We start from the raw sequence: 23865 nt of genomic DNA on the forward strand, positions 1-23865 counted from the left end.
CTCTCTCTTGTGTCACACTCCCTGGATTACACACATATGTGCATGCCATAAGAAACATGTGTTCTCAACAGATCAGCTGTTGAGCAGAAAACACTCCAGGACCATCATAAGCTGGAGGCTTGATGTATGTAAATTATCTGGTGGGAGCAGTCTTAAGCACTAGATCAGGGGATGCTGTGAACCTATCATTAAACCCAGCTGTGACCTCACTGAACGTTTCCCTTTGTGTCTCACTACACAAGGGAGCAGTCTCAGCCTGCCCTCTAAAGATGACTCTCTTCCTTCACATAAAACTACATGCACTTAATTACACACACACACACCCTTCTCTCAAAATTCAAAATTATCATGGCAACTCCAACACCAGACTCAGAGTCCCCATCTTTTTTTTTTTTTTTTTTTTTTTTTTTTTTTATGTAGGAAGGATACTGGCCAAGGGCAACAAAAATCTAATAAAAAAAATGCCCACTGAAATGCCAGTCCCTAAAAGGGTCAAAGCAGTGGTCAAAAATTGGTGGATAAGTGTCTTGAAACCTCCCTCTTGAAGGAATTCAAGTCATAGGAAGGTGGAAATACAGAAGCAGGCAAGGAGTTCCAGAGTTTACCAGAGAAAGGGATGAATGATTGAGAATACTGGTTAACTCTTGCGTTAGAGAGGTGGACAGAATAGGAGTGAGAGAAAGAAGAAAGTCTTGTGCAGCGAGGCCGCGGAAGGAGGGGAGGCATGCAGTTAGCAAGATCAGAAGAGCAGTTAGCATGAAAATAGCGGTAGAAGACAGCAAGAGATGCAACATTGCGGCGGTGAGAGAGAGGCTGAAGACAGTCAGTTAGAGGAGAGGAGTTGATGAGACGAAAAGCTTTTGATTCCACCCTGTCTAGAACAGCAGTATGAGTGGAACCCCCAGACATGTGAAGCATACTCCATACATGGACGGATAAGGCCCTTGTACAGAGTTAGCAGCTGGGGGGTGAGAAAAACTGGCGGAGACGTCTCAGAACACCTAACTTCATAGAAGCTGTTTTAGCTAGAGATGAGATGTGAAGTTTCCAGTTCAGATTATAAGTAAAGGACAGACCGAGGATGTTCAGTGTAGAAGAGGGGGACAGTTGAGTGTCATTGAAGAAGAGGGGATAGTTGTCTGGAAGATTGTGTCGAGTTGATAGATGGAGGAATTGAGTTTTTGAGGCATTGAACAATACCAAGTTTGCTCTGCCCCAATCAGAAATTTTAGAAAGATCAGAAGTCAGGCGTTCTGTGGCTTCCCTGCGTGATATGTTTACCTCCTGAAGGGTTGGACGTCTATGAAAAGACGTGGAAAAGTGCAGGGTGGTATCATCAGCATAGGAGTGGATAGGACAAGAAGTTTGGTTTAGAAGATCATTAATGAATAATAAGAAGAGAGTGGGTGACAGGACAGAACCCTGAGGAACACCACTGTTAATAGATTTAGGAGAAGAACAGTGACCGTCTACCACAGCAGCAATAGAACGGTCAGAAAGGAAACTTGAGATGAAGTTACAGAGAGAAGGATAGAAACCGTAGGAGGGTAGTTTGGAAATCAAAGCTTTGTGCCAGACTCTATCAAAGGCTTTTGATATGTCCAAGGCAACAGCAAAAGTTTCACCAAAGTCTCTAAAAGAGGATGACCAAGACTCAGTAAGGAAAGCCAGAAGATCACCAGTAGAGCGGCCTTGACGGAACCCATACTGGCGATCAGATAGAAGGTTGTGAAGTGATAGATGTTTAAGAATCTTCCTGTTGAGGATGGATTCAAAAACTTTAGATAAGCAGGAAATTAAAGCAATAGGACGGTAGTTTGAGGGATTAGAGTGGTCACCCTTTTTAGGAACAGGTTGAATGTAGGCAAACTTCCAGCAAGAAGGAAAGGTAGATGTTGACAGACAGAGCTGAAAGAGTTTGACTAGGCAAGGTGCAAGCACGGAGGCACAGTTTCGGAGAACAATAGGAGGGACCCCATCAGGTCCATAAGCCTTCCGAGGGTTTAGGCCAGCGAGGGCATGGAAAACATCATTACGAAGAATTTTAATACGAGGCATGAAGTAGTCAGAGGGTGAAGGAGAGGGAGGAACAAGCCCAGAATCGTCCAAGGTAGAGTTTTTAGCAAAGGTTTGAGCAAAGAGTTCAGCTTTAGAAATAGATGTGATAGCAGTGGTGCCATCTGGTTGAAGTAGCGGAGGGAAAGAAGAAGAAGCAAAGTTATTGGAGATATTTTTGGCTAGATGCCAGAAATCACGAGGGGAGTTAGATCTTGAAAGGTTTTGACATTTTCTGTTAATGAAGGAGTTTTTGGCTAGTTGGAGAACAGACTTGGCATGGTTCCGGGCAGAAATATAAAGTGCATGAGATTCTGGTGAAGGAAGGCTTAAGTACCTTTTGTGGGCCACCTCTCTATCATGAATAGCACGAGAACAAGCTGTGTTAAACCAAGGTTTAGAAGGTTTAGGACGAGAAAAAGAGTGAGGAATGTACGCCTCCATGCCAGACACTATCACCTCTGTTATGCGCTCAGCACATAAAGACGGGGTCTCTGACACGGAAGCAGTAGTCATTCCAAGGAAAATCAGCAAAATACCGCCTCAGGTCCCCCCAACTAGCAGAGGCAAAACGCCAGAGGCACCTTCGCTTAGGGGGATCCTGAGGAGGGATTGGAGTGATAGGACAAGATAAAGATATGAGATTGTGATCGGAGGAGCCCAACGGAGAAGAAAGGGTGACAGCATAAGCAGAAGGATTAGAGGTCAGGAAAAGGTCAAGAATGTTGGGCGTATCTCCAAGACGGTCAGGAATACGAGTAGGGTGTTGCACCAATTGCTCTAGGTCATGGAGGATAGCAAAGTTGAAGGCTAGTTCACCAGGATGGTCAGTGAAGGGAGAGGAAAGCCAAAGCTGGTGGTGAACATTGAAGTCTCCAAGAATGGAGATCTCTGCAAAAGGGAAGAGGGTCAGAATGTGCTCCACTTTGGAAGTTAAGTAGTCAAAGAATTTCTTATAGTCAGAGGAGTTAGGAGAGAGGTATACAGCACAGATAAATTTAGTATGAGAATGACTCTGTAGTCGTAGCCAGATGGTGGAAAACTCGGAAGATTCAAGAGCGTGGGCACGAGAGCAGGTTAAGTCATTGCGCACTATAAACGCAGCATCCAGCTTTGGATCGAAAATGAGGATAGAGAAAGTAGGAGGGAACAGAAAAGGGGCTACTGTCAGTTGCCTCAGACACCTGAGTTTCAGTGAGGAAAAGAAGATGAGGTTTAGAAGAGGAGAGGTGGTGTTCTACAGATTGAAAATTAGATCTTAGAGGAACCGCGAATGTTGCAGAAGTTAATGAAGAAAAAGTTGAGGGGGTGTCAAGACACTTAGGGTCGTCGAAAGAAAGGCAGTCCGACCTGGGGACATTTATGGTCCCCTCCCCAGATGGGGACTCCGAGGCTGGAGGGAACCATAAATGCCTCCAGGTCTGACTGCTCTTCTGGTATTGTCTCTAAGTGTCTTGACACCCCCTTCAATTTTTTCTTCATTAACTTATGCAACATTCACTATATAAGATTAAATTTTCAATCAGTTTTTTTTTTATGTAGGAGGGACACTGGCCAAGGGCAACAAAAAATCAATAAAAAAAAAGCCCACTGAGATGCTAGTAGAATGGTCATCCTTTTTAGGAACAGGCTGAATGTAGGTAAGCTTTCAGTAAGAAGGAAAGGTAGATGATGGCATACAAATCTGAAGGAGTTTGACTAGGCAAGGTGCAAGCACGGAGGCACAATTTCGGAGAACAATAGGAGGGACCCAATCAGGTCCATAAGCCTTCCAAGGGTTTTCAGCGAGGGCATGGAAAACATCATTGATAAGAATTTTAATAGATAGGATGAAGTAGTCAGAGGATGGAGGAGAGGGAGGAACAATCCCTGGTCGTCCAAGGTAGAGTTTTTTAACTTTTTACAGTGGGTGATGGTGTGGTTAGCATGGTATGACCATGGGTAGTGGAGGTAAGGAAATGCGGGGGGCGAGTGAGCTGAATGGGATGTGGTGGAATAATGTTCCTGGGAATTAGCCATGATGGAGGTTAGCTTTAGACTGACAACCCTTGCTGTCCGACTCAAAGCCAGTGTGGTCATAGATAGCCCAGGCCAGCAAGTCAGGGTGAAAAATAGCTTTATTTTAGGAAAGATACTGATTGATGTCCCCAGTCCTTTAGTGGCAGGACATCAATCTTTAGGGGTTTATAGAGTGTCAAAATCTTTCAAAATCTAACTCCCCTTGTGACTTCTGGCACCTAGCCAAAAACATCTCCAGTAACATTATTTCTTTGTCTTTCCCTCCTTTATTTCAACCTGATGGCACCAATGCCATCTCATTTATTTCTAAAGCTGAACTCTTTGTCCAAACTTTTGCTAATAACTCCACCTTGGATGATTCAGGGGTTTTTCCTCCACCTTCAACTCCTCCACCCTCTGATTACTTCATGCTACCCATTAAGATTCTTTGCAGTGATGTTTTCCATGCCCTTACTGGTCTTAACCCTTGGAAGGATTATGGACCTGATGGGGGTCCCTACTATTTTTCACCAAAACTGTGCCTCTGTGCCTGCACCTTACCTAGTCAAACTCCTCCAACTCTGTCAATCAACATTTACCTTTCCTTCTTGCTGGAAGATTGCCTACATTCAGCCTGTTTCTAAAAGGAACAACCACTTTAATCCCTCTAACTACTATCTTAAAAAAAAAAAAAAAAAACAGCTGTCCCCAAGGATATCAGATCAAAGACGGTGGGGCAGTATTATATATTATGGTAAAATTCATTAATCACTTGTTTTGTGCTCAGTGTACTGATGCTCAACACTGGTGATCTCAGACACCAATAGCTGTTCAACATTTTGTGCTCATTTGGAAATATGGCTGAGAGAGAGAGAGAGAGAGAGAGAGAGAGAGAGAGAGAGAGAGAGAGAGAGAGAGAGAGAGAGAGAGAGAGAGAGAGAGAGAGAGAGAGAGAGAGAGAGAGAGAGAGAGAGAGAGAGAGAGAGAGAGAGAGAGAGAGAGAGAGAGAGAGAGAGAGAGAGAGAGAGAGAGAGAAGCATGTCTTGTGGAATAGCAAATACAATATTAGAATTATGTATTGCTGCTCCACATCAGTTAGTAAATTAGTTTTCATATTCCACCTTATTAAGAGTCAGTTCCTATTGCCACTTTGTATTAACTTTGAGTCCTACCAACAGGAAAACCTTTCACGAAAAAAGCGTTCTCACAAGGCCCAGAAAATGGATGCGGATGACCTAGATGATGGAGTACGGCAGACCTTGGGTCTCCACCCCCTCAATGTCAAAGTCACTGTTAACACTAAAGGTTAGTATTATAGTAATCTCCTTGAATTTTCTTTGATTTTTTAAATGGACAACTGCAGTACAGTAAAATCCCTCTTATCTGGCATCAACGGGACCGCCGACATGCCGGATACTTGAATATTGCCGGATACTTGAATAGAAGTGAAATTATGTCCACAGTCACCACCCTACACTCACGCATCTTACCATAACAAAGATCAGCTGATCTAATCAGCAGCTGATCTGATCAGCTGCTTAAGTGTAAGCACAACACGCTTCCTCTTTTCTACAACTTTAGGCATGATGAAGGTGTCAGGCGATAAACAGTGCACATGCGGGACTGAGTCACTGAGTAAATACAGTGCACTGGGCCGCGGGTGGCGTGAAGCAGTGCGCTCTGGTGGTGAGGGGACAAAGTATGCCTCGCACGGAAATTTTAATCGATTTTATGAGTACACATTGATTTTTTATTGATTTTAAGGCTCGGGGAAAAATGTGCCAGATACTTGAAGCTGCCGGATACTTGAATGCTGGCTGAGAGGGATTTTACTGTATCCTCTAAAAAGAGTATGTCCACCCACTGCTTCAGCAATCAGTTTGCAAGACTATGATCCTTTAGTGCACATTTTATTTGTATTTTATTTAGCATTTTATGATTATGCTTTGTTTTTTTTATTTCATTACTGTTCTCACAAAAAGAGCTCTTAATATCTTTGATTATTTCCTCTCTAGATAATAATTTTCTGCAGAGGTTTAAGATAGTTTGTAACTTCACAGCTGTCTTTTCTTATTTGATAGCATAGTGAAGCACTTCAGCAAACATTTGTACACACTGCCCATTACACAATTGCTGGAGCATGATTTTGTTTGTAGATTTGCACTTATGCAGATTGGCTATTTTGCATTTGTAGAATTGTTTTCCTAAACACAAACCCATCAGTAGACTTACTTTTATTTTTGTTCTTTAACAGTTTTATTTTTGTTCTTAAACAATTTAATATTCTTTTTCAATGATAAAAAGTGAATGTACAACAGCAGTCTGGTGAAAGTTTGTGGTTTGTTAATTGTCTCTGATTGTTCAGTTATTGATCTCTTTATCTGCATCTGGTATTTATTCCTAAGAACTCCCTAAATGGGATGGCTGTGGTAGAGTTCTAGTCAACCTAGGGATTCATATAAAGTGGGAAAACCATGGGAACACAATAGCACTGAAAATCTCTTGACAAGACTATTGTACCACTCACACAGTTCTTGAATACACCCCTCCTCAATTAAGTAAGTAAGTAAGTAAGTAAGTAAGTAAGTAAGCAAGCTTTATTGTCACATTGAATTACATACAACATGAAAATCTTCTTGGCTTGCTCAGTAGCTCATCCACATAATATAATATAATATACTAAAAATAATACATCATTAAAAATACACACTCACACACATAAAACAAAAGTTAGCGGGAAGCAAAGGAATTGAAGAGATCTATACTCTTAGGAATAAAGGTATTTTTAAATCTAGTAGTTTGCAGCTTTGGGAGGGCAAGTCTTTTACCAGATCTCAGGAACTTGTATTGGCAGTGCAGTGGATGTTGGACATCATTCATAATTTTATTTAGTTGTTTTATCACCATCATAATATATATATCATCTAGGGAATCAGTTCTAGCTTTAAGTTTACCAGCGTTCTTTACAATTCTTTTGAGTTTATTTCTATCTTTACATGTTAAGGATCCATACCATACTGTAATAGCAAAGCTCAAAATGGATTCAATTACTGATTTATAAAATAGTGATAATATTGATTGATCTATATGGATGTTTTTCAATATTCTTAGAAAATTAATTCTCTGTTTACATTTTTGTATAATTTAGTTGTATTTGAAGATCCTGTTAATTTGTCATCAATTATTACGCCAAGATATTTATATTCATGTACTCTTTCAACTTGCTCATTGGCTATGACTAGATCCATCTGCAATTGAGCTGAGCTTGATACTAATTACCATAAACCATGGAAGTCACAGAAATCATCTCCAGAGGTGCTGTTTGCAGTAGTAGGGAGAGAGTAAGAGAGAGAGAGAGAGAGAGAGAGAGAGAGAGAGAGAGAGAGAGAGAGAGAGAGAGAGAGAGAGTTGGGGTAAAAATCTTTCAAAGATTACAACCCAAGAAGATGGCTGCACTGATTGCAATCTTATGATAGCAACACTTCAAGCCACAAGGTCCTCATGTGAGAAGAGTCTACAGTTAACTTTTCTCATTTGAGTTCCAAAGTCAGTGTGAGGGTATGGGGTAAAAATATATGCTGGCTAGGCATTCAGATTCTGCATCACTGCATATATCAGCAACCAGCATGCAGGTCTGCTGTCATGCTTGTGAGCTTGTGTTTGCCAAGGTTGCAGTGATTGCTTCCATGTTTGTTCCCTATCTGCAGGCATTATTTTTGCCCTGCTTGGTATTCCTGATCTTTTCCATGAGTTCAGTGCCCATCAAGAGGTGGAGAATGGCTCTGACTTTGGAGAAGAAGCAGTAAATCATTGAGTTGGGTTACTTCATTGCTCGCCTTATCTTAGAGAATGGTGTCCCCAATAATGTGCTATATGACTTCTGCAAAAATAAGGACAGGATCAAACAGTACCAGCTGGATTTTAGCAAGAAACTCAAAGAATGTTGGTCATTGAGTTATGAGTGTGCCAAAGTATGCTTAAGTTGATGAGTTGACACTAACTTTGTTTGCCAACGGCATACTGCAGGTGTACTAGTAAGGGACAGAAGTCAAAAATGCAGCTTTGAAATTTGCTCAGCTGCATAATGTGAAGGATTTCAAGGCTTGTGAAGGTTGACTCTTCTGATTCTAGCTTTGACTAAGAGTTTCTTACAAAAAGTTCTCTGTGAAGCTCTGGATGCTAATGAAAACAGAGAGTTGAGGATTTTCATCAGTTTTTCAATTTTGATTGAGATGGAGGACTTCCTTCTCTCTCTCTCAAATGCATATATAAAGCTGACAAAACGGCTCTTCTACTGCACAATGTCCTTGAACACCCTGGCAGATGAGAAGAAAATGCATGGATTATATAACCATAGAATTTTATTGTACCATATCTTGGAGATCCTATGGCTTTATTAACTGATGTATGAGAGGGATAACTATGATAACAAAAGAAAATATTAATGATAGACAATGATTAGAGGAGGAAACTGACACCTGTGACTCTATTTTAAGAATATGGTTATGTGAAATTTCCCTAGATTTAATAGTGATTATAGATATTTTTTTTTTTTTATCTTCCTATGAGGGAGTACAAATTTAATGATTTTTGTATGTTCTGAAATGTTATTCCAAATTTTAGGCCCTCTGAACATTAACCTCTTCAGCATGATGACGCATTATATGCATCATTTCATCTCTCGTAGCACATTTGAGTGACGCGCATACTGTGTCATGGTCATTTGAGCCAGTGTGTGTTTAATTTCTTCTTGGATATAGTATGAGATCTTTCAGAATGTTGGCAGGATATGATACGGTGTTTTATGTTCCTCCCAGTATTATTCTAATGTCAGAGTATGAGGGAATTTCATGCACTCATAGTGGATCTTAGCAGATGGCTTCTACCACTGGCAGTCAAATATCCTTGGTTTCTACCATGAAATAACGCAAATAAAGTGAGGGAAAATATGATACTTGTGAGTGTAGAAACCTCCCGCCCATTGAGCTGCCAGTACATACTTGCACCTTTGGTCATGCATCATGTCGTCCTGCCCCTCCCTTCCCCACTCCTCTCATCTGTTTCTGCTTTTATATTTTCCTTTTCTCTGTTATCTTGAAATGAGAGAGAGAGAGAGAGAGAGAGAGAGAGAGAGAGAGAGAGAGAGAGAGAGAGAGAGAGAGAGAGAGAGAGAGAGAGAGAGTGTGTGTGTGTGTGTGTGTGTTTCATGTGAAACTATTTCAGTCTTGCACCAACAATACATCTCTGTTTCATTGTACAAAATTGTTCTGCTATGGTGAACATTTATATACCTCTTTCTCAACCAGTCCCTCCCTATATCTCTTATCTCCCCTTCACCCTCTGTTATCTAGTATCTTGCTCTTTTCTCTCCCTTCCTCCTCACAAGCATTCACAAGAAAAGTGGTGGGGTGGGTAGTGGGAAAGAGTGTGACAAAGCAAAATGTTTTGCAGCAATTATGCTTTGCTTTTGTTCTATTATTAAAGTAGTGGAACATATTTCTATTTGTTGTTATTTAATTTATTGCCAAAATATTATTGTATAATTTAGTGGATGACAACATCTACACACATATGAGGTGGCTGTCATCTCTCTCTCCTCTCCTCTCCTCTCCTCTCCTCTCCTCTCCTCTCCTCTCCTCTCCTCTCCTCTCCTCTCCTCTCCTCTCCCCTCCTCTCCTCTCCTCTCCTCTCCTCTCCTCTCCTCTCCTCTCCTCTCCTCTCCTCTCCTCTCTCTCTCTCTCTCTCTCTCTCTCTCTCTCTCTCTCTCTCTCTCTCTCTCTCTCTCTCTCTCTCTCTCTCTCTCTCTCTCTCTCTCTTAGCTGGTACAGTAGTTCCTCGCACAAGAAACATTCGAATAATTCACTGATAAGGAGATGAAAAGATGAAAAATGGACAAATAGATAATAATGATTGTAATTACTCCAGTGAGGTCTAAAACATTGTTCAGGGGGTGCTGTGAACTTATCATTAAACCCAGCTGTGACCTCACTGAATGTTTCCCTTTGTGTCTCACAACACAAGGGGGCAGTTAGAGCCTGCCCTCTAAAGATGACTCTCTTCCTTCACACAAAACTACATGCACTTAATTACACACACACACACCCCATCTGGGGAGGAGACCATAAATATCCCCAGGTTGGACTGCCTTTCTGTCGATGACCCTAAGTGTCTTGACACCCCCCTCAACTTTTTCTTCATTAACTTCTGCAACATTTGCGGTCTAAGATATAATTTTCAATCTGTAGAACACCACCTCTCCTCTTCTAAACCTCATCTTCTTTTCCTCACTGAAACTCAGGTGTCTGAGGCAACTGACAGTAGCCCCTTTTCTGTTCCCTCCTACTTTCTCTATCCTCAATTTCGATTCAAAGCTGGATGCTGCGTTTATGTGCGCAATGACTTAACCTGCTCTCGTGCCCACGCTCTTGAATCTTCCGAGTTTTCCACCACCTGGCTACGACTACAGAGTCACTCTCATACTAAATTTATCTGTGCTGCATACCTCTCACCTAACTCCTCTGATTATAAGAAATTCTTTGACTACTTAACTTCCAAAGTGGAGCACATTCTGACCCTCTTTCCTTTTGCAGAGATCTCCATTCTTGGAGACTTCAATGTTCACCACCAGCTTTGGCTTTCTTCTCCCTTCACTGACCATCCTGGTGAACTAGCCTACAACTTTGCTATCCTCCATGACCTAGAGCAATTGGTGCAACACGCTACTCGTATTCCTGACTGTCTTGGAGATACGCCCAACATTCTTGACCTTTTCCTGACCTCTAATCCTTCTGCTTATGCTGTCACCCTTTCTTCTCCGTTGGGCTCCTCCGATCACAATCTCATATCTTTATCTTGTCCTATTGCTCCAATCCCTCCTCAGGATCCCCCTAAGCGAAGGTGCCTCTGGTGTTTTGCCTCTGCTAGTTGGGGGGACCTGAGGAGGTATTTTGCTGATTTTCCTTGGAATGACTACTGCTTCCGTGTCAGAGACCCGTCTTTGTGTGCTGAGCACATAACAGAGGTGATAGTGTCTGGCATGGAGGTGTACATTCCTCACTCTTTTTCTCGTCCTAAACCTTCTAAACCTTGGTTTAATACAGCTTGTTCTCGTGCTATACATGAAAGAGAGGTGGCCCACAAAAGGTACTTCCATCACCAGAATCTCATGCACTTTGTATTTCTGCCCGGAACCATGCCAAGTCTGTTCTCCAACTAGCCAAAAACTCCTTCATTAACAGAAAATGTCAAAACCTTTCAAGATCTAACTCCCCTCGTGATTTCTGGCATCTAGCCAAAAATATCTCCAATAACTTTGCTTCTTCTTTTTCTCCTCTATTTCAACCAGATGGCACCACTGCTATCACATCTATTTCTAAAGCTGAACTCTTCGCTCAAACCTTTGCTAAAAACACTACATTGGACGATTCTGGGCTTGTTCCTCCCTTTCCTCCACCCTCTGACTACTTCATGCCACGTATTAAAATTCTTCGCAATGATATTTTCCATGCCCTCGCTGGCCTAAACCTTCGGAAGGCTTATGGACCTGATGGGGTCCCTTGTATTGTTCTCCGAAACTGTGCTTCCATGCTTGCACCTTGCCTAGTCAAACTCTTTCAGCTCTGTCTGTCAACATCTACCTTTCCTTCTTGCTGGAAATTTGCCTACATTCAACCTGTTCCTAAAAAGGGTGACCGTTCTGATCCCTCAGACTACCGTCCTATTGCTTGAATTTCCTGCTTATCTAAAGTTTTTGAATCTATCCTCAACAGGAAGATTCTTAAACATCTATCACTTCACAGCCTTCTATCTGATCGCTAGTATGGGTTCCGTCAAGGCTGCTCTACTGGTCATCTTCTGGCTTTCCTTACTGAGTCTTGGTCATCCTCTTTTAGAGATTTTGGTGAAACTTTTGCTGTTGCCTTGGACATATCAAAAGCTTTTGATAGAGTCTGGCACAAAACTTTGATTTCCAAACTACCCTCCTACAGTTTCTATCCTTCTCTCTGTAACTTCATCTCAAGTTTCCTTTCTGACTGTTCTATTGCTGCTGTGGTAGATGGTCACTGTTCTTCTCCTAAATCTATTAACAGTGGTGTTCCTCAGGGTTCTGTCCTGTCACCCACTCTCTTCCTATTATTCATTAATGATCTTCTAAACCAAACTTCTTGTCCTATCCATTCCTACGCTGATGATACCACCCTGTACTTTTCCACATCTTTTCATAGACGTCCAACCCTTCAGGAGGTAAACATATCACGCAGGGAAACCACAGAACGCTTGACTTTTGATCTTTCTAAAATTTCTGATTGGGGCAGAGCAAACTTGGTATTGTTCAATGCCTCAAAAACTCAATTCCTCCATCTATCAACTCGACACAACCTTCCAGACAACTATCCCCTCTTCTTCAATGACACTCAACTGTCCCCCACTTCTACACTGAACATCCTCGGTCTGTCCTTTACTTATAATCTGAACTGGAAACTTCACATCTCATCTCCAGCTAAAACTGCTTCTACGAAGTTAGGCTTTCTGAGACGTCTCCGCCAGTTTTTCTCACCCCCCCAGCTGCTAACTCTGTACAAGGGCCTTATCCGTCCATGTATGGAGTATGCTTCACATGTCTGGGGGGTTCCACTCATACTGCTCTTCTAGACAGGGTGGAATCAAAAGCTTTTCGTCTCATCAACTCCTCTCCTCTAATTGACTGTCTTCAGCCTCTTTCTCACTGCCGCAATGTTGCATATCTAGCTGTCTTCTACCGCTATTTTCATGCTAACTGCTCTTCTGATCTTGCTAACTGCATGCCTCCCCTCCTCCAGCGTCCTCGCTGCACAAGACTTTCTTCTTTCTCTCACCCCTATTCTGTCCACCTCTCTAACACAAGAGTTAACCAGTATTCTCAGTCATTCATCTCTTTCTCTGGTAAACTCTGGAACTCCCTGCCTGCTTCTGTATTTCCACCTTCCTACGACTTGAATTCCTACAAGAGGGAGGTTTCAAGACACTTATTCATCAATTTTTGACCACTGCTTTGACCCTTTTATGGGACTGGCAATTCAGTGGGCATTTTTTTTATTAGGTTTTTGTTGCCCTTGGCCAGTGTCCTTCGTACATTAAAAAAAAAAATAGTAAAATGAGAATTACGAAAAGATGATTAATAAATCACACAAAAATAAAACTAATGGCAACTTTATTTATAGAAAACAATGACTCCTGTGTGATAATTTCTTCTTTTGTGTCAGACTGTTAGTGACTTGCTTACAGTTGGTGAGATAATATGTGTGATCATTCACCCCATTGACACCCCCCCCCCTTCTGCACCCTCTTCACACAAACCTTCCTCTCCACATCATCAACCTTCCCTACCTTCCTGTTTCCTCCCCCTGCTCATCTTCACCTCTCCCTGCTAATTTTTTTTTCAGCCTCCCTCTCTCCCATCACCCACCATTCCTTCCCTCATCACTCACCCTCATCACCACCACCACCTTCCCCTTCACATTCACTCCCTCCTCCATCTCCCGCTCCCCCATCCATCACCATCATCCCCCATCCATCACCATCATCCTCACCGCCACCAGCTGCCGAAAACATGTTTGACTTAAGTCATTCAACATTCATACTTTATCAGTCAGAGGAGGAAGACTACAACCTTCCATAGCTACCACCTTCTGATGAAGATTATTGAGTAAAATATAAATTGCAATTTATTTTAGACTGAATATTGGTGTGTAAGGCACAATGGAATCATTCCAGATATTCTGATACATAGTAGTATTATGATTATGTTTAGTTTTGTGAATGTCAGTGATAGAGTTTTAAAGTTTGCTGCGCACGTGGAAATCCCGGATATGATGTGTGGTGCGTGTTTTGACTTGCTGTACCAAATCTTGATATGTGAAGACATCAGTGTGGCTGTGAGGAAAAGAAGTGTGTGTATGGAATCTGGCTGCAAAAATAAGATCAGGAGTTATATAATGAATACAAAGAGTGGAAAAAACATTCATTCATTTCATTTGCAAGCTGCAAATGAAAGGTGAGGTAGTAAGTTAACATAAACTTCCAGATGAACAAGAAAATGTTCTGGAAAAAAATAAAAATTACAAAGAAGGAAATATCTAGGAATGAAGAGACTGAATGCAGATGATGGGACATTGCTGAGTGAGAGGAATGCAATCTGCAAAAGATGGGCAGAATATTTTAAAGGATTGTTGAATGTTGAGGAAGAGGATGGAGCAGTGATTGCTGCAGTTAGTGGAAGAAATGACTCAGTGCATTAGGAGAGGTAAACAGTGTACCAATCATGGGAAAGAGGCTGAGGGAAATAGGAAAGTGGAAGCTGCAGGTTTGGATGGATATGCTGGAAATTGCTTGAAGAATTGTGGGGAGAGCATTATATTGTGGTTGGTAAGATAACTTAATGTGTGCCTTATTGCTGGCAAGGTGTCAGAAGACGGGACATTTATATGTGTAGTTCTTTTGGATAAAGGAAACGAGATAGACAAGGATACTGAAACTATTGGAGTATAAGTTTGCTACATGTGGTAGGAAAGATGCATGGTAGGGTGCTGGTAAGTAGAATAAGGGAAGGAACAGAAAATGGTACCCAAGAGGAACAGAAAGGTTTTAGAAAAGGAAGTGGTTAAAAGCACTTGGGTATTTTTGTGTCAAATTTAGCTTTTTTTTTTTGTCCAGTTTGTAACACTGCCCACGAGCTAGCTCGTTACTCTGTCTCCATCCCACCCTCACCAAGGTCACACACAGTAACATTGGTTCAGATGTGACCTGCCCTGCCTGAATGAGATGTAGACTTGGTTTGTGAGAAAGTGGTGGAATCCACCTCACTTGATAGTTACTAGCTGATCCATTATTATTTCCCTCCTACACACACACACACACACATTCAGATTCATATGTCTCTGTTATAGATTTGCTGAGCTTGATACAAAATTTGATGTTCATTCTTGGTTCCTGTTTGGAAATTGCAAATGAGTCAGTACACATGGTCATAAAAACTCCTATAACAGAGCTCACAAAATTCACAGAATGACACCAGTAGGCAGACTGCTCAATGACTTTTACTGCTTAGTCCCACATCACATACATCCCTGTTCTGCTGTTTGTTTGTGTGCTGTGGAACTAATCTCAGAACTCTGTGATACCATCTTTTTTTGAAAATTGTATTATTTTTAAAATTTATATTAATTTTCCTTCCATGGTATTAGGTTGTAAGATTCTATGTAAGTATATAAGCAGATTATATGCAATGCAAATCATTCTCATTCATTACTGTTAATAACATTTTGGCTTCTCTCCCTCCCCTTAAAGTCATGGAAACTAAGATGGATTTGAATTTATTCTTAGGGATTTTGTGTGGGGAGCAGATTGCTTCATCTCACTTACCCCTATTTGGGAGGGATGTCTGTTTAATATATAGATGGTTGATCATGAAGCTGAGGAGCAGGCAACTAGTTGTTGTGTAGGAAGAGCATTGCAATGGGTAAGGGAGGGGCAGGTTACCCTTGAAGTGTGGAGAGATATTTTTATTTTTTTTAATTTTTAAATTTTTTATTTTTTCTTCTCTTTTTTATCATGTAGGAGGGAAACTTGCCAAAAAAAAAAAGAGAAAAAAAAAGGCCACTGAGATGCCAGTCCCAGAACAGGGTCCAAAGTGGTAGTAAAAAATTGAAGGATAAGTGTCTTGAAACCTCCCTCTTGAAGGAATTCAAGTCATAGGAAGGTGGAAATACAGAAGCAGCCAGGGTGTTCCAGACTTTACCAGAGAAAGGGATGAATGATTGAGAATACTGGTTAACTCTTGCATTAGAGGGGTGGACAGGATAGGATGAGAGAAAGAAGAAAGTCTTGTGCAGTGAGACTGTAGGAGGAGGGGAGGCATGCAGTTAGCAAGATCAGAAGAACAGTTAGCATGAAAATAGCAGTAGAGGATAGTTAGAGATGCAGCATTGTGGCGATGAGAAAGAGACTGAAGACAGTTAGTTAGAGGAGAGGAGTTGATGAAATGAAAAGCTTTTGATTCCACCCTGTCTAAAAGAGCAGTATGATTGGAACCCACCCAGAAATGTGAAGCATACTCTATACATGATGGATGAGGCCCCTGTACAGAGTTAGCAGCTGGTGAAAAAAACTGGTGGAGACATCTCAGAACACCTAACTTCATAGAAGCTGTTTTAGCTAGGGATGAGATGTGAAGTTTCTGGTTTAAATTATAAGAAAAGAACAGACCAAGGATGTTCAGTGTAGAAGAGGGGAACAGTTGAGTGTCACTGAAGAAGAGGGGTTAGTTGTCTGGAAGATTGTGTAAAGTTGATGGATGGAGGAATTGAGTTTTTGAGGCATTGAACAATACCAAATTTGCTCTAACCCAGTCAGAAATTTTAAAGAGATCAAAAGTCAGTGTATAATATCGGCCCATCTGAGATGGCAGTTTGGTATTAGCACTCTGGAAAACTTGCTGGATACAATGGATTATAAAACCATTTATTATGTTATTTGCAAATTGTTGAACCTGTATGCTCAAGTATGATGTCTCTGAGTTTTTATTTTGTTGGATTTTCATGTTTAATTTTTGCAGTCATTTTTTGTGTTTTATTGTGTTTCATTGGATTATTCATGTTTAAGCTTTATATTCATTCATTGTTTATTTATTGTATTTTTTTTTCTTTTTTATGTTAAGCTTATGTTTTAAAAATTTTATTTTGAACTATGTAGTGGTTAAGAACTTTTCATGTGTGACTGTTGTCAATAAATCATTCTATCTTGTTATCTACTATTATAGTAAAAAAAAAAACGCTCCAATTAAGTTTTATTTCTTTGCTCACTTCATTGTGGTTATAGTTGTGTTAGTAGTTTAAAATTCTTTCCAGAAGGCAACAGTGTGGTGGTCTCCTTCCATTACATGCAGGTTCTGCGCATCATCACTGCCAAGTGTACAGTATTCTTGCAGGAAAACCTCAAAGCTGCCCTTACGTGAGTATTTCCTTTATATGTGTGCAGTGTCCTGGGATTGGAAATAGCCCTCTGTAGGCCAAGGTTACCTTTTCTCAAAGCTTAGATATGTAATGGGATCATCTCACAATTATATAGCAAGATGTTACACAGCAGTGTAAAGGCAGTGGTCGAGTGGTCAACATTAGGAAGTGGTGAACAAGTGGTTTCTTCTTTGCTCAAGTCTTGCCAGTTGTGCAGTCCTATAGAGCATCATTGAGTGGCATTACATTGATATCTCACATCTGACTGTGAATGCATTTAAATGGAGTGCTAGTAGCACTATGGTAGAGTGTTTTATATAAAAATCAAGGATATCTTTGCCAGGACTAAGTTGGGCTTGACCACCAGCATCTAATCAAGTCAGAGTTTTTGTGTGTTTTAGAGATGTATATAAGTACAGTGGAGATCTTGACACTGTTGGTTATTTATTCAGATATGCAAGGCATTTTAGCAGGATTATGGCCACTCCTTTACTAACAAACAAGTTGAGTTCTGAAGGGCTGTTTGTAAGTCATTGCTTTGCTAAATATTGTTATTTTTGGTGTATACTATCCTCTTGATTTTTGCGCTTGCTTTCTTCCAAAAGCATAGTGCTAAACTCAAGAATCATGAAACTCAGGATATTGAAAACACTGAAATAAGTGCTCATTTATTCCAGCCACATAGCCTAGCATTGTGTGACTGTGTGTTTTGTCCTCATATTATGTGCAACACAGTGATGTGGTGCCACCACACGAGTATGTGTGTGTTTTGTCCTCACATTTGCTGTAATACAGCAGTGCAGCTCTACCACATCTAGAAATGTAGGAGTGTGTATTTTGTCATCACATTTAGCATGATGCAGTGGTGTCATGTCTAGAACTATGTGAGTATGTTTTGTTCTCACATCTGGTGTGATGCAGCAGTTTGTCAGTGCAGTGGAGCCACTGCAGGTTGGGAGTTGAGTGTAAACAACATGGTGCCTCTTGATCTTGATACAACAGCTGACTTGGGATTTCTTCTGAGGTTGTATCTCCAGATGTTTATTTATAACTCAGGTGTTCATAAGTAGAACTGTCTGGGTATGCAAGAAAGCTGGCAATAGATCTGCATTGTTATGGAAGGCTAGGTAAGCTACCCTACTCCCTCTTTGGGGTGTACCGATCTAGTGCTGTGAGTCCTGCTATGACAAATTTAATTAATTCCAGTCTGACATCCAGTGACCAATTTGTTCATATTCAAACTTAAAAACTTGGTAAACTGGAACTCTGTGCCTGCTTCTGTATTTCCTTCTTCCTTTGACTTAAACTCTTTAAAGAGGAAGGTTTCAAGACACCTATCCTTCAATTTTCAATTATTCTCTTGACATCTCTTTTGGGACTGGCACCTCAGTGGGATTTTTTTTTTCCCCATGGCTTGTGACCCTCTTATGTAAAAAAAAAAAGAAAAAAAGGAGGAATATTAATCACAAAGATGGACACATCATCCCTTGACTGGAATAAAGACATAGAAAAGTGGGTACCAGTATTGGGAAAAGATGAAGTGCAGGAACTGCAGGAAATAGTGAAACAGTAATGGCTTGTGAAAATATAAAAAAATCTTGAACTTGAAAAAACAAAAGATGAACTGAAAAGCTGGAAGAATTTTGCAGTATGTAAGGAAGTTCCATACATGGGTGAAAAGGCAGTGTTAGTTTGATGGGCGGTAACAGAAAAAGAAAGCATTGATGGAAAAAAAAAAGAAAATGAAAGCGTTGCTGGTTGCCAGAATGTTTGAGGAAAAAGAAATTCAGCCTGACTCTCCAACTGTTAGCAAGGAAGCTATACTGTCTTCAAAGAAGTGGGCAGTGAATTCCATTGATATCAAGGCATTCCTACAGAGTAAACAGTTTGAGTGTGAAGTGTATCTTGTTACCCCTATTGATGCAGGTTGTGATAACAGTGTATTGTGGAAACTGGAAAAACATGTAGATGGACTTAATGGTACAGTGAAGAAATGGTATCTTACAGTAAAGACTTTCCTGTTAAAGATATGATGTAATCAAGTGGAAACTGACCCTGTAGCTTTTTACTGGGACCATGAAGGAAAATTATGTGGTATGTTTTTGATGCATGTAGATGATTTATTGTGGACAGGAACAAAGAGATTTGAAAATGTCAATGCTCAAATCAGAAATAATTTTCATGTTAGAGAGCAAAGTGATGCCATTTTCATATATATTGGTCTAGATATCATGCAGAATGAACATGGTATCACTCTTTGTCAAAATGAATATTGTAAATCTTTTGAGTGTATAAAATGTACATTCTGCAAGAGGATTGAAGAAAAATGTTAAGTGTAATTATGAGGTAAAGGAAAGTCTAAGGAGTCGAGTAGGCCATTTAGGGTGATTTTGTACTAGTTCAAGACCTGACATATCATATGATGTTCTGGAGCTTAGCTTTAGCTGTCCTAAAGTTGAAGATCTGATTGAAACAAATAAGTGTCTGAAGAAAGCCTGTACTTTTGAGAGTTCAGTGCACTTCCTAGACCTGGGTGATATTTCCAAGTACAAGTTGGTTATATACAGTGATGCTTCCTTAGCTAATCTTCATGATGATTTAATAGCACTGGGGGCTTTGGTATTTTTCTCATGGGTGAAAATGGAAATAGTTATCCTTTGTATTGGGGACAAGGAAAATAAGAATAGTTGTGAAAAGCACCTTTGCTGCTGAAACACTATAATCTGTAGAAGCAGTGGATATGGTCTACTACCTGGGAAGTATGCTATCTCAAATATTGTATGGTAATGAAAGCAAGCTGTCTGTGGAATTCTGTGTTGACAACCATTCACTTTATGATAATGTGTACTGAGTCAAAAATGTTTCAGAAAAAAAGAGATTAAGAATTGACATAACAGTTCTCAAAGAAATGGTTCATAATGGTGAGTTAAAGATATTTTGGGTTGATTCAAGAGCACATTTGGCTGATGTACTGACAAAGAAGGGATTAAATCTTTTGAGAATAGCTAGAGTATTTGAAAATGGATCTTTGAAGTTGTAAGCAAATACCAGTTGACTGCACTGGTTGTAAATGAGATGGTAGGAACATTTATTTCCTGTAAAGTTTTTTGTTCATGCAAGAGAAAGTTTTTTTTGAGTTTTGCTTAAAAGAGAGAGTATGTTAATAATGTTAAGTTGTGTGCGAGCAGTGCTTTACTGATAGCGTGTCTTTTGTTTGTTTATGTGAGAGGGCACGTGCGTCTGGCATTGTAGTTGGATGTGTAGATTCTGGCTTTCATAAAGCCAAAACATTTGCCCATTGTTTTACCCTGCCACACTGATGCATGAGTTCAACAGTTGGCTGTCATAGAGAGAATATTCTGGTGCAGCTTTGTGAGGAGGCTGCTCCAGGTTGCAGTGCAGGCATTCACATTTTGATGCATTATGTAGCAGTTCTAAGTGTTCCTTTTGATCTCCCAGGATGCAATGAATGAATTTTTTATCAAAGCATGCCTTAAAAGTCATGGAAGTCTTTCTCAGCTTGCCAGGGAACTTCATTCTCATTCAGATCTTTGCTGGTGACAAGGATGTGAAAGGTAGTGGCTCTATGGCAGGCAACATGGACAACAGCCTCATTGGTCTCGACTGTTATTTGCCCCAGGGCAATGATGTGGGTCTTCTCCACCTTGTTTGTAGTGACCTGTACCATTTTTATCCTTTTGGTGAAAAAAGGTGGACCCGTATACTGCACAGGGGAAAACTACATTGGTGTGCAAATTCAGGGGCGAAAGTTTATCTGTGCAGTCTGGCAGTCTGCTGTGGCCTTGAGGTACTGAGGCATTATTGTCATCATGTGATCACAATATTATTGAGGAGTTGCCAGTGCTCACCATTTGGAACTGGACAAAAACATGTGCATAGGTTTTACAGAGGATGGAGTTGAGAGCTGTTCACAGGTAAATTTAAATGGTGAGTTACAACTTCACCAACACTACATCTAACAATAATTATGTAGTAGATATTGCAAGTATGGGGAAAGAAATAAGTTAAGTGACTTATTCTATTTGTAGTGGCTAACATTATTTGAAGAGTCTTCAGATTTCAAAAAATGAAAACTGAAAGAAAGAAAATGTTCAGTAGTTTAATTCTGGACATCTCCAGCAGAATAACCCTCTTAATTTCTATTGTTGTCTTGTTTCTTTCTTGTATAACTTTCAGTTTTCTCTCTTTCAGGGATGTAATTAGTGGAGATACACTTCTCAGCTGTCTCTTCCCTGAGGATGATGGCCACAACTCACCCAACCCAGCTAACTTTTTCCAACTGAGCCATATCCACATCAATCTGTCAGACCACTTAGCCACAACAGGCCGCCCTTACAAGTGGGCTCAGCATTTGGCAGGCCTTTCTTTCTCTAGCTACCAGCAACCAAGCATAACTGAAGACTCTCAGGAAGTGGTAATGTTTCATAGAATATTTCTTGATCTAACTCCCTTTGTGACTCACCAAAAACATTTCCAACAACTTTTTTTCATCTCTTCCTCCTCTATTTTAACTTAATGGCATCACTGCCTCTTCATCTATATCTAAAGCTGAACTCATCTTTCAGACCTTTGCTAAAAACTCTACCATAGATGATTCCTCCACCCTTTGATTATTTTATGTCTCTTATTAAGTTTCTTCGTAATGATGATTTCCATGCCCTTGCTGACCTTAACCCTTGGAATGCTTATGGAACTGGTGGGGTTTGTCCTGTTGTTCTCCAAAACTATAACCCATGCTTGTACTTTGCCTAGTCAAACTCTTTCAACTCTCTTTCCTCTTTGCTGGAAATTTGCCTACATTGAACCCGTTCCTCAAAAGAATGATTGCTGTAGTCACTCAGACTATCATCTTATTACTTTATTTTTCTGCCACCAAAGTTTTCTAATCCATCTTCAACAGAAGGATTCTTAAACATCTATCACCTCACAGTCTTATATTTGATTGCCATTTCTAATCTATCCTCAACAGTAAGACTTTTAAACATCTGTCACTTCACAGTCTTCTATTTGATTGTCAGTATGGGTTCCATTATGGCCATTCTACTAGTGATCTGGCTTTCCTTACTGAGTCTTGGTCATCCTCTTTCAGGGATTTTGGTGAAACTTTTGCTGTTGCCTTAGATATATCAAATGTCTGGCACAGAGGTCTGATATCCAAACTACTCTTCTGTGGCTTTTGTCCTTCTCTGTAACTTCATCTCAGGTTTCCTTTTTGACTGTTCTGTTGCTGCTGTGGTAGATGGTCACTGTTCTTCTAAGTCTGTTAACAGTGGTGTTCCTCTGGTTTCTGTCCTGTCACCCACTCTTCCTTTTATTCATCAATGATCTAAGCTAAACTTCTTGCCCTATCCATTCCTATGTTGATGATGATACTATTCTGCACTTCTGCACATCTTTTTCATGGACATCCAACTCCCCAGGAATTAAACAACTGCAGTGAAGCCACTGAATACCTGACTTCTGATCTCTCTAAAATTTTTGATTGGGGTAGAGGAAACTCAGTATTGTTCAGTGCCTCAAAAATTTGATTCCTCCATCTATCAACTTAACACACTCTTCCAGATAACTATCTCCTCTTCATTGACACTCAGCTTTCCCCCTCTTCTACATTCTCAGTGTGTACTTTACTAATAATCTAAACAAGAAACTTCACATTTCATCTCTAGCTAAAACAGATTCTAGGAGTCATCTCCACCAGTTCTTCTCACCCACCTTTCTTATGGAACCAACATCTCAGTGTATTTTTTTCTCTCTCCTCTTGGCCAGTGCCTCCTCCTTCCCCCACCCAAAAAGAAAAAAAAAAAGAAAAAAAAGGGTACACACATGTGTTAATAAACATGATTTGAATGATATACCAGATTAGGGTGCAATGTACGTGGTTTGTAGGGGGTTAGCAGTTCAGGGGATGGTGCTTGAGGGAGGAGTGACCATTTTATAATGGAGGAGGTGCCTTGTAGGTTACTCTCCCACTTGTACTGAAGAAAAAAAATGTGTGTGGTAGGAAGGTAACAAAGAAGTTTGTTGTGGTTAAGGTTGGGAAGAGACTGGCAAATATTGGTTAAGTGACTGTTTATTGTGTGGACTGCTTTGGAGGGGTTTCTGGAAACCTGTAAGGTGGTTTCTGTACTTGAACAAAAATAAGGGATTACATCTTTTCATGTGTTGTATTTTTGTTTGATGGTAGGATTTCTTGGCCTGTTTGATCTCAGATTATTTTTGGAATTGCAGTTTTGTGTGTGGCTACATTTAAATACATTATTTCTCTGTTCATCGAGTCTTTTTGATAAAGGAATGATCTGTCTGAGATCAGTTGGATATTTCAGCCAACTTTCAGTTTGCCTGGGAAGATTGGTGATGTGGTAATAATTGGTTTACCTGCCCTCCAAACCTTTGCCATCTGTCTGTTGGTGTTGTATGATCCACTGACAGAAGCTATGAAGGGCAAAATCCATGTAAAGCCTGTAATTTCTTGTGATTGTAGTGTATTTTTTATATTTTTTTTATTATTATTATGTAGGAGGGACAGTGGCCAAGGGCAATAAAAATCCAATAAAAAAAAAAAGCTCACTGAGATGCTGGTCCTCGAATAGGGTAAGAGGCAATACGGTAAAATCTTTCTTATCCGGCATTCAAGTATCTGGCAGCTTCAAGTGTCCGGCACATTTTTCCCCGAGCCTTAAAATCAATAAAAAATCAATGTGTACTCATAAAATCGATTAAAATTCCCGCGCGAGGCATACTTTGTTCCCTCGCCACCAGAGCGCACTGCTTCGCGCCATCTGCAGCCCACTGCACTGTGTTT

General features: G+C 40.4%; 1 protein-coding gene across 4 annotated transcripts in view; it reads left to right on the forward strand.

Annotated features, from left to right (window-relative positions):
• Positions 1-23865, forward strand: part of LOC135100453 (THO complex subunit 5 homolog) — a 105855-nt gene that overhangs the window by 34314 nt on the left and 47676 nt on the right. For 3 of the 4 annotated variants that reach the window (XR_010268714.1, XM_064003362.1, XM_064003364.1), the window contains exons 8-10: positions 5232-5358; positions 16938-17040; positions 21255-21477. Coding sequence is in view for 3 of the 4 variants with exons in the window: in XM_064003362.1 (XP_063859432.1) it covers positions 5232-5358; positions 16938-17040; positions 21255-21477 (453 nt within the window). In the remaining variant the exon portion in view is untranslated. The remainder of the gene's footprint in view (positions 1-5231; positions 5359-16937; positions 17041-21254; positions 21478-23865) is intronic. The other variant, XM_064003363.1, reaches the window with a different exon arrangement.

The sequence above is a fragment of the Scylla paramamosain genome, chromosome 5, assembly GCF_035594125.1.
Source record: "Scylla paramamosain isolate STU-SP2022 chromosome 5, ASM3559412v1, whole genome shotgun sequence".
NCBI lineage: Eukaryota > Metazoa > Arthropoda > Malacostraca > Decapoda > Portunidae > Scylla > Scylla paramamosain.